General features: G+C 34.7%; 1 protein-coding gene and 1 long non-coding RNA gene across 4 annotated transcripts; both read right to left on the bottom strand.

The window, feature by feature from the left end:
• Window positions 1-4,078: 4,078 nt before the first annotated feature.
• LOC146540359 (uncharacterized) lies at window positions 4,079-5,116 on the bottom strand. Its single transcript, XR_014878966.1, has 3 exons — window positions 5,016-5,116; window positions 4,436-4,620; window positions 4,079-4,211 (listed from the first exon to the last, which is right to left on the bottom strand). It is a non-coding gene; the product is annotated as an uncharacterized LOC146540359 (long non-coding RNA).
• Window positions 5,117-6,382: 1,266 nt separating this feature from the next.
• Window positions 6,383-15,416, bottom strand: LOC146540358 (protein D2-like). 3 transcript variants are annotated; one of them, XM_085206335.1, is made up of 5 exons: window positions 15,276-15,416; window positions 13,602-13,704; window positions 7,571-7,694; window positions 7,052-7,265; window positions 6,383-6,951 (listed from the first exon to the last, which is right to left on the bottom strand). In XM_085206335.1, the coding sequence occupies exons 2-5, from the start codon at window positions 13,680-13,682 to the stop codon at window positions 6,813-6,815; spliced, it is 558 nt and encodes a 185-aa protein (XP_085062461.1). In that variant the 5' UTR covers window positions 13,683-13,704; window positions 15,276-15,416; the 3' UTR covers window positions 6,383-6,812. The 3 variants fall into 3 exon arrangements, with proteins under 3 accessions (XP_085062461.1, XP_085062450.1, XP_085062441.1); XM_085206324.1 differs by having other exon boundaries at window positions 13,602-13,720; window positions 15,276-15,414; XM_085206315.1 differs by lacking the exon at window positions 15,276-15,416 and having other exon boundaries at window positions 13,602-13,821.
• Between the last annotated feature and the right edge of the window lie 562 nt (window positions 15,417-15,978).

The following is a 15,978-nucleotide window of genomic DNA, read 5'->3' as shown; positions in this document are numbered from 1 at the left end:
ACGACATTCCGATCGAAGCGTGGAAATCGTTGGGCTCTCTTGGTGTGCTCATGCTTACTGACCTTTTTAACCATATCTTGAACACTGGTACGATGCCGCATCAGTGGCGGCTTAGCTTTATTACCCCTATTTACAAGGGAAGGGGCAGTATTCAAGATTGTGGTAGTTATAGGGGCATTAAGCTTATGAGTCATACCATGAAGCTCTTCGAGCGCATGATCGACCTCAGGCTCCGCCGAGAGTGTACTGTCTCTGAGTCTCAATATGGATTTCAGCCAGGATCGGGCACCATGGACGCCATTTTCGCGTCGAGAACCGACTGACGCTGGAGCGTAAAGTGAACCTCTGGAAGGGTACGCTTGAGAACGGCGGTCTTAAACTAAATGTGTCGAAGACAGAGTACATGGCCTGCGGGAGCCGGGACTCGAGCACCATCCTTATAGGTCCAGAGCCAGCCGTTAAGGCGGAGAAGTTCAGGTACCTTGGATCCGTTATGCACGAGTCTGGAGGCATCGATCACGATGTCCATGGCCGGGTAAGCGCTGCCTGGGCCAAATGGCGAGAGGTCACTGGTGTGGTCTGCGACCGCAGAATACCGCCCAAGCTCAAGGGGCTGATATACAAGAGCATCGTCCGACCGGTTCTTTTATACGGCAGCGAATGTTGGCCAGCACTATCTCGGCACACTCAGGAGCTTCACGTCACGGAAATGAAGATGCTGAGGTGGATGTGCGGCGTAACGCGGTCTGACCGCATACGCAACACATTCATTCGAGGTAGTCTTGGGGTCCGTGACGTAGCGGATAAGCTCCAAGAGCGTCGCTTGAGATGGTTTGGCCACGTTACGCGCCGGCCTAAGAACTAAATCGGACGCAAGTGCCTTGCTATACCAGTTTCTGGGGTGCGACCTCCCGGACGCCCAAGGAAGTGCTGGTTGGATGTCGTGATGCAGGACATGAGAGCCAATGGTCTAACCACCGAGGACGCAAAAGATCGTGCAAAGTGGAGTAGGTTGAGTAGGAGGGCAGACCCTGGCAATAGCCGGGATTAATTCCAGGACGAAGAAGAAGAAGCTGTATGCTGCATGTAGAAGGAGGCTGCATGTAAGAGGAGGATGCATGTAGGAGGTGGATGGTAAGCAGAGAGACCCTGGTGTTAAGGCACTGAAATGAAGTGGAGAGTGAACTATCCACTTTGTGCTAAATCTGGAAGCGTTCAGTGGTGAAACTCAACGCCGCGATTTGCCTCTACACGAGAACTAAGAAATGGAAATATTAAATATTTCATTTTCTCAAGTGGATATCGAGCCCATAACATGTCACCACAACATGTTGACTGGCCTCATATAAAAATTCAATAACATATATGTATATATAAGTTCAATATAAATATATAGGTACAGTAGTAATCAGCGATCGGCGCATTGTGAACATGTCCAGAGGAAACATATTAGGTTCATTGATGAAGAGGATTTTGAACATCATGTCCATTTCGGTTGGCACGCGATCACCGACTCGAGTCAACGCGTGCATCAGCTTACTTATATGAGCTTTTATATTGACCACCTGTAAATAAGCGAAAAATGCAAGAAAATGAGAATATTTCATTTAGTAATAAATGTCTAATAATAATTCTATCTATATACATATAAATAAAGTAGGAGTCTGTGATTTGAAAAAGGCCGTAGTTTTCTAACTACTTTTCTACCTATAGCTGTTTGTATGATATTAAACGACAAACAAACGTTTCCATTACGACATTTCCGTTCCCCACTTTCCGCCCTGCTCTGGAAGCATTACGTGTTGAATGGCGGGACTCAACGCCGCGTGTCCCTTGGCACTGGAGCATGATATATTGAAAATATTCATCATTTCATTTCCCCGATTGAGAATCGAACCCACGATCTCATTTACAATCACACGCTTATATATTGATGATATAAGTTTTTAACTTTGAAATTTAACAAGGAGATCCATAATTATTAATATAATTAATACAATATATATACAAAATAGATATCTACCTCAAGTTTTATAGCGTGGCACGATTCTAGAAAGGCTATTATTAATATAACATAAATAACACACCACACTTGCTGCAAGAATATGTACATAGCTGAAAAATAACTTATTTTTAAAAAAAATTGTTATAAAAACTATATTAATATTTAATAGAATCACTTGTTTACATTTACTTTAATTGTATTTGGAGAAAGAAAATAATAATTATAAATTTTAAGTAAAACGCCTGTTGTAAATTAATGGCATCGACGTAAACGTGTCCGTCCGTTCTGGATTTGATTCCCTTTCGCGAAATTGAGCTATTTTCATGTCGTCTGCTCTGATAACAAAATGAAACGTGGCCGTGACATTCACCATTCTCCATCTGCCTACCTCGCTAGCGGGATACAGTGTTAAAATAAAAAGGGTTAGACAATCTAAGATGTGAAATTTGTAATAATTTTACTTTTAACTTATTTGAGGCCAGTCACAAAGTATGTCTGTAAAACCCTCACTCGAAAACATGAAATATTTATTTAGATTTATATTTCCAGTTCTTAGCTCTGGTGTAAAGGCAAAAGGGCGGCGTTGAGTTCTGCCACCCAATACGCAATGCCTTCAGAATTCAGCGGAAAGTGGGGAACAGAGTGTCGCAACACTAGGTTCGCTCTGCCTACCCTGCTGTGTGCGGGATACAGCGTGAAGCTGATTTGATTTTTATTTTTTTATTTAATTAAAATTACACTTACGTGATAAAATTTCACTCAAGAACACTCCATAATAAAAAGACATGACAGTTGTAATAATAAAGTTGACAAATATAATGAATATGATACCACCGTTGGCTCCACTCGTTTCAGCAATCACGTTACACACTGTGATATAGGCATGTAATAGAGCCCGAATGTCTTGACACTGTGATAGGTGTGCTAAACGACAGTTTAAAAATATTATACTCTTTCACCATCAATTTGAAAGCGGGATTCGAACCCGCGACTTTTGGAAGGGGCCCAAACCCCCTTAATCACTAAGTCTTACATTCTTATCTAGATTTTTATATGCCTTGTACTATTTAATTACGTTAATAACATCAACGAGGTATGGCTCAGTGGTCAGGACGTGGCTTTTTCACCACATTTCATCACATGTAGTGTAGAATTCGGGTGAAAAGTATTCTTCTGCATCCCGCATAAGGCGTGGTTGGTTATGGCATCTATCTCGAATTGAAAGAAATATGAGTGCTAAGCGGGAGAAAAGACCTGGTTATTTGACATGAATTTCTTGTTGATACCCCCTCGCGATACAGACGACAGACGGATCACAAAGTTCCTTTAAGGTTCCATTTTCTTTTTATATTTTCTTAAAAGTTTTTCTATTTTTCTTTCTTAAGTGTGGAATAACATATTAAAAATATATAAAAAAAAAACAGTGTGTGTTCAGTAAAATATAAAATTTCTTTACCAAAAGTATCCTTAGACAACATTTCATTCATTTTAGTATTGATTGCTCGCAACACAGAGTGTACCTCCAGAATTACCGATATAACTTGTATCTGCCATAACATCATACAGACGTACAATATATAATACATGCTGTATAATATTGATATAAACTCTAAAAAACCAAGAAGTTTTTAACTAAATTATTTATACAGGATGGAAGAGGCAGCGCTCCTTTTACTGAAACTGCATATAAGGTAAAATATTGCTTATGTTATACTTTACAAATGGCGTTTTATTTTAAAGCGATTATTTTATTATTTATTTTGTTTGAAAAATAACTTTATCATTTTTGGGATTTTTTTCTGAATTATATTAGGCTTTTATAGAGTAGTTAAATCTGTGGTTTTATTTAAAGTGTTGCTGACAAATCCACCTGTATATGTTTAGAAACAATTATTAAACTTATATACTAGAACATAAATTAAAAATAATCATAATATGCTTTAATAGCGATGAATGTAGGTACCTATACCATATTCATGCAATTGGGAAAAAAATAGGACAGAGTGTCTTGACACTACGCTTGCTTAGAAATTAGAACTTACTAATGAATAATACTAGACAACTTACTTTCTTTCGTATAGTTAGTATATAACAAATCACCGTAGCTATTTGATAGAAATAGGACTAAAACAAGCACATAAATAATTAATGCAATGCTTCTCTTAGGTGTGTTTTTTGTAGATCTAATGCCCAAATCTATTTTAACCTGGAAAACAAATGTAAGTATAATATTTCCTTATAAATTGACACTCTTTACACCCGCTCCCCTCAGTCAAATTGTAATGCAGGAGTGAACAGTCACTATTTTTTTTAAAGAATTTACTGAATATTGTTTATTCAGTAAATGCGATCTAGAATAAGTGTATTGCTTTTTAAATATTACCATAATAATTTCACGAGTTGCTCGTCTTTAATAAAATAATGTCAAACCTGATCAAAAAGATTTAAATGTTTTATCATAAGTTTCATGGTGAAAACACCGCGATATCCACCGTAACTTGCAGTGGAGAGCGCTGTCACCGTGTCAGGGAACAGAATAGCCAGATTTTGCACCGATGTGGTTCTGATAGCTCGTTTTTGGAAGTCCAAGAAAAAAGCACTAAATGTTGCGACGTCTGTTGGTATGGGAAATACGATTACTTGATGTGATATATATAAATATGATTAATTTAAGTATATTATATAAGAAATATTATTTTTTTTAAATTTCACGCTGTATTTCGTATATAGCAGTGTAGGTAGATGGAGAGGGAGCCTAGTATTGAGACACTCCGCTCTCTACTTTCCGCCGAATTCTGGAGACATTGTGTGTTGAGTGGTGAAATTCAACACGGAGCTTTGTTTCGACAGCAGAAAATTAAATATACATGGTTAGAATATTTTTCTAGTTTGATTGAACACATACTTATTTGAACAGAAGATTTTTTTGTTTATACTAATGAAAAAATTTTGATATGCGTAGGTATAATATTATAAGAAACACAAATGCACAATTATAAAAAAAACTTACTCAAAATTGTTATGAAAATAATACTGTAAATTCTGTAATAATACGATACAGAAATTTTATATCCGTTCCCAACGGAATCGAAGCGAAGTGGCGCAGAACCCAAGAAGCGACAAAGGCGAAGTGTCATAGCTAAAGTGCCACTTACGACGCATGTTGACTCTTTTTTCTTATCATTTAACATATTTTATGATAATTTTTACAAGAAAATGAAATTAAATATTGTTTTTAGAAATTTGATATGTCGCTTATACTGTCGCGTTATTTCAGTTACATATTTCTTCATAGACAACTGGTGTTTTTATTTTATGACCTCTGTCCTCCATACAATGTAGAATATTGATTGTAAGGCAGATTAGAAATGATTTCAATCGTCTCTAATGTATTTTACAAATAGGCATGTAATAAAATATTTAATGGTTAATTTACCTTTAGTGTGCTGTCCTAGCACAGATTTATATCTATTAAAGATTAAGCACACGCGCGACTTTGTTTGAAATTTTATATACCTAGAATAGCTAGCTATGTAATAAATCAAATAAAAAAGAATGCCACACATAGCAGGGTAGGCAGGGAGCCTAGTGTTAAGCCACTCCTCTCTCCACTTTCCGCTGAATTCTGGTGGCATTGCGAGTTAGAGGGACGGAACTATACTTTGCGTTTTACTTCTACTATATATTCATTAATTTAAATTTTATTTTCTATTGATAGGCTATGTTCAAACTAAGTGCCTGTGTTATAATGTAGCATAGTAGCTTATCTATATTTGATATCACATTAGCGTCGCAATTCGATTTTACATATGTTATACTTCGTGACCTTACGGGCTGATTATATTTGTATAATTTTTTAAATAAAAAATAAAATAATTCAGCTTCACGCTGTATCCCGCACACTGCAGACACTAAGACGCTCCGTTCTCCACTTTCCGTCCAATTCTGGAGGCCTTTTAAATAAATATTTCTTTTCCTCGAGTTGGGATCGAACCCACAACCAGTCGTTTACAGTAACACTGTGAGCCCCTGCGCGACGAATGGATTTAATGTTTATATATATTTACTATTCGTACTATCTCTCTATCTTAATTTGCTGTTTCCTCTGCCTTAAGGTTGCTTGGCAGAGATTATAGATATGTCGATTTAGGCATTGTTTTTATTATTATTGTTTTTAAATGATCAATTATTTCTTAATATACTTATTATGTGACAGCTTTTTCTTTTTAAATGTTTTTAATTTTTTTTTAAATCTGTCATCACAGCCACAAAATTAAGGTGTTGCCATCATATATTTGTATTTGAAAAAATGCATTTAAAATCGTTAGATAGGAGATACATGGTGTTACCATAGACACCAGGAATAAAATAAAACACATATGGTAAAGGCAAATATTACTATTTACTTAGAATGTATCAATAAGTCTTCCAATTTAGCAACAGCTTGCTTTTTTCTTAATTTACAATTATTATAACCAATGGAACAACATATAGCACCTATAAAGATATATATCCGATTACAAAATAATATACGATGAACTGTCATTTATTTATTTCTTTATAAGAAATAAATAATATAAAATACATTTTCGAATAAAACGTATAAAGGTAATTTTATGTTTTCTAAAAAAAAGTATTTTTCTTTTTTAAGTTTTGCAAAAAGGTAATTTTTATAAATCCAAATGCACCATATCTTAGTAGTGTACTAAGTGTAATGCAACTTTGGATTTTCAATTATATTTCAAACAAATAAAGGAATTATAACTAAAAGGTTAAATTGGACATTACATATATATTTCATTTTGTTTTAAGCACCCAATTGTTTGTACAAAATGGGTACGTAGTCGTCGTATTGGGCTTGATAGAAGTTTCCAGCAATTGGATCTCCCAAGTTATATTTCTTAGCGAACTTCGCAATGGAGAACCCTCCACGATTGTCGCCAGAACTGGAAAGAGAAAATATAGTAATTATTCATAAGAAAATGTCCCAGAATGTTTTTATTTTAATGATATAATAAAAATAAAAATAAAACAAATTAAACTCACGTATTGGGCAACCTGGGTTCATCAAACCTCAATTGTCCCGGTTGTTTATACACCAAGTAGACGTATCTGTGTAGACCGGTGCCGGGTGGGGGTCCGGAGCCGACGTACGCGGAGAGGGTCTCACCGGTACCCACATTGTTCCCTTTGATGTTCCCTACGAGCCAGTGGTGCCATTCGCGGAACTTGGGGTCTTGGCGGGATGGTGCGTCTGGGTCTGGGTGGAAAGGAGATTTTTAAATATTAGTTATTCTTACTTTCTTAATATGTTTTAGCTTTACGCTATAACCCGTCAGGATAGGCAGAGGGACTCTAGTTAGGACTGTTGAATAGTGGTTCTAAACGCCGCACTCTGTCATATTAACAAAACTAGGAAATGGACGAAACTCATTCTCCGATTGGGAATCGAACCCACAACCGTCGCGTTTATTATTAGATGCTGTCACTGCGTAGTAGGCCCTTACAAAGAACGCTCGCACAATTTAGATTAAGAAACAAGTTAACAAATACAAATGAACCTACCGGTCATGGCAAGAACGTAGAAGGCGTCGGGCTGCGCTTCCCACTGCACTATTGGGATATCTTTCACTTGAGTGGGCGTCAACTCATTTCCTTCCTTCACTTCTACACCACTCGGGTAAACTACCTGTAAAATTAAAAATTATGGGTAATATTTTAAAAAAGTTAAATATTTCATTTCCTCAAAAAAGAATCGAATCTACAACCTGTCGCGTTCATAGTCACACGCTTTGAAGTTTCATTAAAGCATATATAATGATAAAAAGAATATCTGAAAATTAATGATAATAACGATCATTATTGTCCGGATATAACAGCATTAATTTGTACCACGGTTGTGCATTAGTCACGTGGAATTAGACATTGTACAGGGTGAGTCATATTGAACTTTCCGATTTCAATAAGGTGTGTATTAAAAACAAAGCGACATGCAGTAAAAATTATTTTATTGTTTGAAAGCACATAACATGCAGTTTTAATTTAGTTGGTTTTAAAAATGATATCCTGTAAATGTCTACCTCCATTGACCACACACTGCTGAAGCCTTTCCCGGAAGTTGTCCATTACTCGTCGAGTCATATTCAGCGGAATAGCATTGATTTCTTCCGTGATTGCAGCCTTCAGTTCATCGATGGTTCGGGGACGATGCGTGTACACCTTTTCCTTCAGGTAACCCCAGAGAAAGAAATCGCAGGGGGTTAAATCAGGTGATCTCGGCGGCCACCCAACGTCACCTCGCAAAGAAATGAGATGACCGGGAAACATTTGTCGCAGGATTTCCATTGAACGCCTGGATGTATGGGCTGTAGCACCATCTTGTTGGAACCAGATGTTATCGTTGTCATGATTCTGCGTTAATTCCTCCAATTTCGGTTTCAGAAAAGTTTCAAGCATGTCGCAATACCGAGCAGAGGTAACTGTGACGACTTGACCATCTTCTTCAAAAAAATAGGGACCCCACACACCAAACTCTGCAATAGCGCACCACACTGTCACTCGAGGGCTGTGAAGTGGTCGTTCGTGTAGGTTTCGTGGGTTATTCTCAGCCCAGTATCGAAAATTCTGTTTGTTGACAGTTCCGGCGAGGTGAAAATGTGCCTCATCACTGAAGATCAAAACAGCAGTGCGGGGGATCTGCTGAATGTCGCGGCATAAATTTGTTCGTGTGTCTAAGTCTCTAACTGTTAATTCTTGCACTACCTGAATCTTGTATGGGTGAAATTTAAGGTCTCTATGCAGTATTCTGCGGACACTACTGAAAGATAATCCTAGTGAAGCGGCATGTTTCCGAACAGAACGCCGAGGGGATTGTTGAATTGAAGCCCGCACTCTATCCACGTTTTCCGCTGACGTTGACGTCCTAATTCGGCCTTGTGGTCTTGTTTTTAATGCTGATGATGTTGCTCTAAAATTTGATACCCAATTTCTGATTGTTGGTCCAGTGGGAATGGGATCACGTCGACCAATAGCAAAATGTAAACGGAACGCACGCTGTGTTGTGATCACGGAGCCGCCATTTTTAATAAACTCTTCAACTACGAACGCACGATGTTGTCCCGACCAAGCCATTGCTCACACTAAAACTGCATGTCATGGCGCGTCTAATGACACCATCCCCACCCTTCTACTCCTTCCCTTCTTCGTGCAACGTCCTTCCAAAACCGGAAAGTTCAATATGACTCACCCTGTATAATGAAGATACTATCATTATTTATTACAAATAATGATACTAAACAGAAAATTGTTCGCTTCCATGTATATTTGTAATGAAAAATAATGAATGGTACTGTTTCAATATATTTTTTAATAATAGTTTTTTCTTCTATTTCGGCGAAAGAAAATGAACATATTTTAAGGATTTTTAGTTTTATTAAAGTATGAAAAGAATAGTTCATAGTAAGTATAATAAATTATACGATTCCTCGATTTTTCCATCCGTCACTTTAAATAATTATTATTTGAGAAAAGAAAATTGAAACAAAAGAAAATTACAACTTCTTACAAAACCAAATAGGTTTTATTATAATTAATAATTATGGTTTAATAACAGTTTGTTTTAGCTTCCGCTGTATGCCGCCTATAGCAAAGTAAGCAGAAGGAATCTAGTGTTAAAACATTCCGTCCCCTACTTTCCGCCGAATGAGACATTACGTGCTGAGTGGCGGAACTCAACCCCACGTTTCGCCTTGTTACCAGAGCGAGGAAATGAAAATATGAATAAATAATAATTAATTTTCCAGACTGGTAATCGAACCGACAACCGTCGCACCACTGCGCCACGACGGTTCGAATATATCACAGGTATTTTTTTAATAATTGAAGAGTTATGAACGGCTAAGCGGAAACCGCCTCACTTCATCATTCATCCTAACAAGGCAACAATTGTACAATAAAGTTGCATATACATATATATCGATAGATATGTATATACGTATGTTTGTTCATAACACTAGGTTATTATGGCTAGCATGCTATTGTTTCATTATATAACCAGTTATAGAAGATTGAATTAAAAGTTAAGTTTAAAATAAAATAAAAAATGTAGTAGGAGATCTAAAAGACTTAAATCTAGTCCAGGAATGCTTTACATAAAAACCTTAATTATGTCTACATAGATTCCCCATCTCCTGCCTAATTGAAGACATTGCATATTGAATGGCGGTATTCAACGCCGCGTTTCGTCTTGTAACCAGAGTGGGGTAATAAAAATATTTTATTCCTTCAAATGGGAATCGAAGCTAGAAATGTCTTGTATAGCCAGACGCTGCTTAAATAAGTTCCCTTTATTTTTCTATACTACGATAATGTGGTTTTCATTACAGATATAGAAGAATATGATTTAAAAAAATATAAAATCTAATAAAAAGTAGAACGAAATCCATTGTGTCACTAAAAGAAAGTTTTATTTAAAAAGACGAAAACATAAGGAAGTGCTAATTTAAAAAGTTGTTTATCAAGTTTTATATTTGCGAAAGATATATTTTGATATATATATATATATATATATATATATATATATATATATATATGTATATATATATATATACATATATATATATATATACATATATATATATTTCTTATAGCTTTATGCTGTATCCCGCACATAGTATGGTAGCCAGAAGGAACCTGGGTACCATAGTATTAGGAACCCTTATACCCTTTAAGATGATGCAGAATGCCGCGCTTTGCTTCGTTACTAGGGCGAGAAAATGAAAAAAAAAATTAACTAAAATAATTATACTCAAATATTATCCAATTCTAAAAATCGATCAGCGATTATCCAATACATATTACATACACTAAAAGTGATTATAATCTCCTTTTTTTTACAACTGGTAAAAAGTTATACATACTATTATTAGGAGTTTTTGTTTAAAAAAAAAACATCATTTCCTTACACGGACGGGTATTGCTAACAAAACAAAAAAAAATGTAAACAATTAATGTTAACATGAATGGAACTAATTAAAGATTTTAAAACAATTGATTTAATTCGTTATGGAATGATCAATTAAAAGCGTGAAGTGATATGTGAATTAAAAGTTAAACAAAATAAACATGTTACACATGTTATACATGATAGTGGGGAACGGAGTGTCAACACTAGTTTCCCTCTGCCTACCCTGCTGTGTGCGGAATATAGCATGAAGCTTTTTTTTTTATGATTACTCTATGTCCTTGATTACAGAACAACAGCACCAAGAGCTCTTTGGAAGTTATTTTTAATCATTTGGATTGGATAGGAATATCTCTTCCATTCTCGAAGATCTTATTAGTGCTTTTAAATCTATACTAATATAATAAAGCGGAAGAGTTTGTTTGTTTGTTTGTTTGAACGCTAAGATCTCTGGATCTACTGGTCCGATTTACTTTGTTTTTGTTTTGTATGAAAGCTGCATTCTTCAGAAGTGCTATAGGCTATATAATATTACATTACACATATGTACTAATAAATTAAAATACTTTCTAATTTGACATGCAATTTATTCCGCCATGTTAATAACAACCGTCGTCGCTACGCGACCTCGTTCGTTACCGCGTCATTTTGATATTCATCCTTATGAAAATAAATATAATAGTCACTTTTAGCATTTCATCTAGATTGAAATTATATTTCTATAGAAATTATATTCTTATATTTCAAGCAGGCGTAGCCGCGTCCGGGTCCGCTAGTTATGTATATAATCTGTATTTATTTATAAATAAATGTAAATTTTGTAACAACTTATAGATAAATGAAATATGAAAAAAACTGATTTTTATTATTACTGATATATTCAAATTATACCATTCTACTAATACAATGCCGATCTTACACTTATAGTAATATTTATTGTATAAGTGCTATAACCTTCCTTCTTATATTTCTGACTAGCGGACGCGCGCAGCTTCGCTTGCGTATTTAAGGGTGAATTCTAATAAACCATGAAACATGTGTTCAATGAAATATTTTTAAGAGTCTCAATTTCAAATTAAAAATCGGTGCCTATTTAATTTTTTTTCCATGCAAACATTCAACCCTTATTTCACCCCTTTGGGGTTAAAATTTTTCAAAATCCCTTCTTAGTGGATGTCCAGATTACGAAAGTAAACGTCTGTCCAAACTTTACGTTTCTACGCACAGCGGTTACGGCTGTGCGTGCGTCTTATCTCAGTCAGTGAGGACAAGTCCTTTTATATATATAGATTATTTAGAGTTTCAATTCAACTCATGTAATTTGCCTACTTTGTAATAAAATTAATATTTTAGACATTGAAATGCAATAATCTATATATATAAAATCGAAAGGTCACTCACTCATCACGAAATCTCAGAAACTACATGTGCTAGGAATCTCAAATTTTGCATAGGAGTTATTTATAGGACGTAGGTGCTCGCTAAGACGGGAATTTGCAATATTCGACATCTAAGGGGTTGTCTTTGGGGTCGAAAGTTTGTATTAAAGTTCGTTACTACAAATGCTAGGAGTTTCAAATTTTGCATAGACGTCACTAGGACGTAGTCATGGAGACAAAAATTAATAATAACATAGTTCACGCGGGTGAAACCGCGAGCGGGCCCCTAGTATACTATATAATAAACCTTCGCGTGTCAAATGCACTTTTATAATGCCATACCTACCGATATTCAATTAATTTGTATATCAAACTACCAGTAAAAATCTTACTTAATAACTAGCAGAAAATTTCTTACTTAACCTCTTTTCTATTGCAATCTATGGGGCACAGTGTGACTGTAAAACCGACTGGTCGTGGGTTCGATCCCCACTCCAGAAGATGAAATATTTATTTAAATTTATATTTCCATTTCTTGGCTCTGGTGTCGAGGCAAAAGCCCGACATTGGAGTTCCGCCACTCAACACGCAATGTCTCTAGCATTAGGCGGAAACTGGGGAACTGAATGTCTTAACACTAGGCTCCCTCTGCCTACCCTGCTGTGTGCGGGATACAGCGTGAAGATGATTTGATTTCGATTGATCGATCTTGTTTTATATAATGTAAACAAAAGATATATTTAAAACGATTTGAACGAAAAAATCAATTTTTATTTCCATACAAATTTTCTTAGTTATTCTTTTACAATCGACGATAAAAACATTTATAGTCAAATAGTTTTGTGATAACATGAGACGACAAGTTTTAAATAAATAGAATAAAAACCCACAGAGCTATTTGAATAGCTTCTATGTACTAACAGGACGAACGCGTAGGACATGAGATAAATATATGCATATTCATTTGTAAACGTAATAATCTAAAACTAGATATAATGCTGCTAAAATGTGTTATAATTTTTAAATATAAATATAATTTTCTTTTATGAAATAGGTACATTAATGAACAATTAATATATATAATATTTATTATACTTTCCAAAAAAAATCTAACTATCATTACATTAAAAAAAGCAGGTTACAAATTTTCCGTTTCAATTTTCTTTTTAAAATGATATTTTCTGTATATTCTACCAAACACAAAAAAAAGCAAAAAAACACAACAGATAATAAATAAAAATCAAAATCGACTTACCGATATTCCAGCATTAGGTGCTTTCGACACCACATCCGGCACCACCCCGTTCGCCTCGAAGGACCTGGCAACCGTCGACATGGCCCTGGCAAGCACCCTAAAACTGACCATGGTGTTGGCTAGTAACAAGAGAATCGCAAATCTAAATATACGACCCATTTTTGTACGCCACAAACATATAAATTATACCGTAAGCTAGAAACGATCGGAGTCGAATGACGTTTTATTATGGGAAAGGCCGTATAAATGGCAACCGGTTTGCTAAGACCGTTCACAGTTATAATAACAGTCTTGCGTTCAGATGAATTGATAAGATTACTAAAAAAATATACTGAATAAAAATAGATACTGATAAGTGTTATTAGAGGCCGTCTTGGCGAAGCGGCCCAAGGGTGTGACTGTAACGCGACGGTTGTGGGTTCAATTCCACTCGAGGAAGTGAAACTCGCTCTGGTGTGGAAGTAAAGGGCGGCGTTAAGTTCCGCCAGAGAACACGCAATGCCTCCAGAATTTGGTGGAGAATGGAGTGGAGTGGAGAGTAGAAGTGTCTTCATGGGAGTGTCATAATACTAGGTTCCAATTGACATGTCTGTGTCTGATGATTGTGGTTTCAAATTTCTACATTATATTTGAAATATTAAAGTATTTTGGCTTTCGTTTTAGTATTAATTATTTTGTATTAATTCAGAAACTTAATATAAATTCAAGTAATGTTGGTTATTAACTTAAAAATTTCATATCAAACCATAGTCTAGTTGGATTGCCTAAAAAGTATGGCATAAAAAGCAAGTTAAAATAATTTAATGACGATATAGCTTATCAGTTTTTTTGTAATATTTCTAATAACAATATTGTACATTTGCATAACATTTTTTCTATTATAACAACCGAATACTTATAAAGACATAGCTAGGAAGACAGAGAGGGAAGAATTCAGACACTCTCCAATTGTAGTGTTTTCAATTAACTTCTTCATAGTCAAGCCTATTTACTTAGCTGTATGCTGTATCTAGCAGGGTATTCAGAATGTTTTCTTATAAAATATTTGTATTTATACATGGATGAATCTAGAGATATTTTCTGATGTGGGGTGAAAATTTATTAAAATAACTTATTATTTAAAGATGAATGTGAGAAAAAGTGAAAAAGTGTATTCACTTTTATTATTTCATTGGTGGTCATTATTTTTACAAAATAGCAATTATCTTGTAATAACTACCCAAATATTTTATAAAATGATTTAAAATTTCCGAAAAAAGCATAAGTATTTTTTATATTTTATTGTAAAAGTAAATATGTTATTGCAATGTAAAAAAGCATGCAATAGATAAGCGAAAAATTTATTGGGTAATTTTATTTATAGTTTCAATACTTATTGTGCTATTCAATAAATATTTATAAGCTACCCTACGAATGTTTTATTTCTATATGGATATTTTTTTGCCCCGATAGAAACATCTAGATGGTTGCCTGTGTGAAGTTGTGATAAAATGATAATCAATAGACCTTTCAGAACTTTGACGAAAGATCTAAGTCTAGTATTGCGCTGTTACATAACAAAGATATGTATATATTATCAAGCATAGAGTTCAATACAAAATGCACTTATGTTATGCAGGTTATAGTTGTATCGTGTATTACTGAATGCGAAAATTATTTACTATAAATACTTACTTTTATCACTATTGAATCTTATTATATACTTTCACAATGATACTAACAGTAGATAAGCTTAAATATCGGTTGTAACAATACGGTTAATACTCTTAGCAATAACCGGTCACAATGACAAATGATGACAATTTACAATGACAAATATGAGATTGAGATACTATTTAATTGTCAAGATGGACTGATTTAACAGATTAAAAATATTTCACAAATTATCTAGATATTTGACGATATCGAAAATGTTAAATGGGGCGGATAGATACATTTTTCAGAATTTAAGTTAGGTTTTTACAATGCTTCCTACTTAAATGTGCAAACATAAAATTCGAGGATTTGTACTATTTTGACATATATATGAAAAAAATAACGATATTATATCTTATGAAGATTATAGTTTGTAAAACGCAATTAATTATCTTCAGTTCCTAATTAGTTTGTTTCATGTTGGTCAAAAATTTTGATTCATATTTATTACTAGCGACAACCCACAGCTTCATCCGCTTGAACTATACTATTATTTATATAAATAATCGTGCAATCGAAGCGAGCTAAGACAAACGCAAATGAGTTTGAATTCATCAAAGAAATTCTTTTTGTAATTCTATTACTATTATTTTCTTCCTATTAGTATTAGTAGTTATTATAAATATAAAGTTGGGAGACTTCTGTGCTACAAATGTCAACTGTCAAATATAGTACTGCAATG

Source organism: Heliconius melpomene, chromosome 2 (assembly GCF_056956725.1).
Source record: "Heliconius melpomene rosina isolate 202511_hmr_F chromosome 2, ASM5695672v1, whole genome shotgun sequence".
NCBI lineage: Eukaryota > Metazoa > Arthropoda > Insecta > Lepidoptera > Nymphalidae > Heliconius > Heliconius melpomene.
This window is presented reverse-complemented; position numbering and strand designations above follow the sequence as displayed.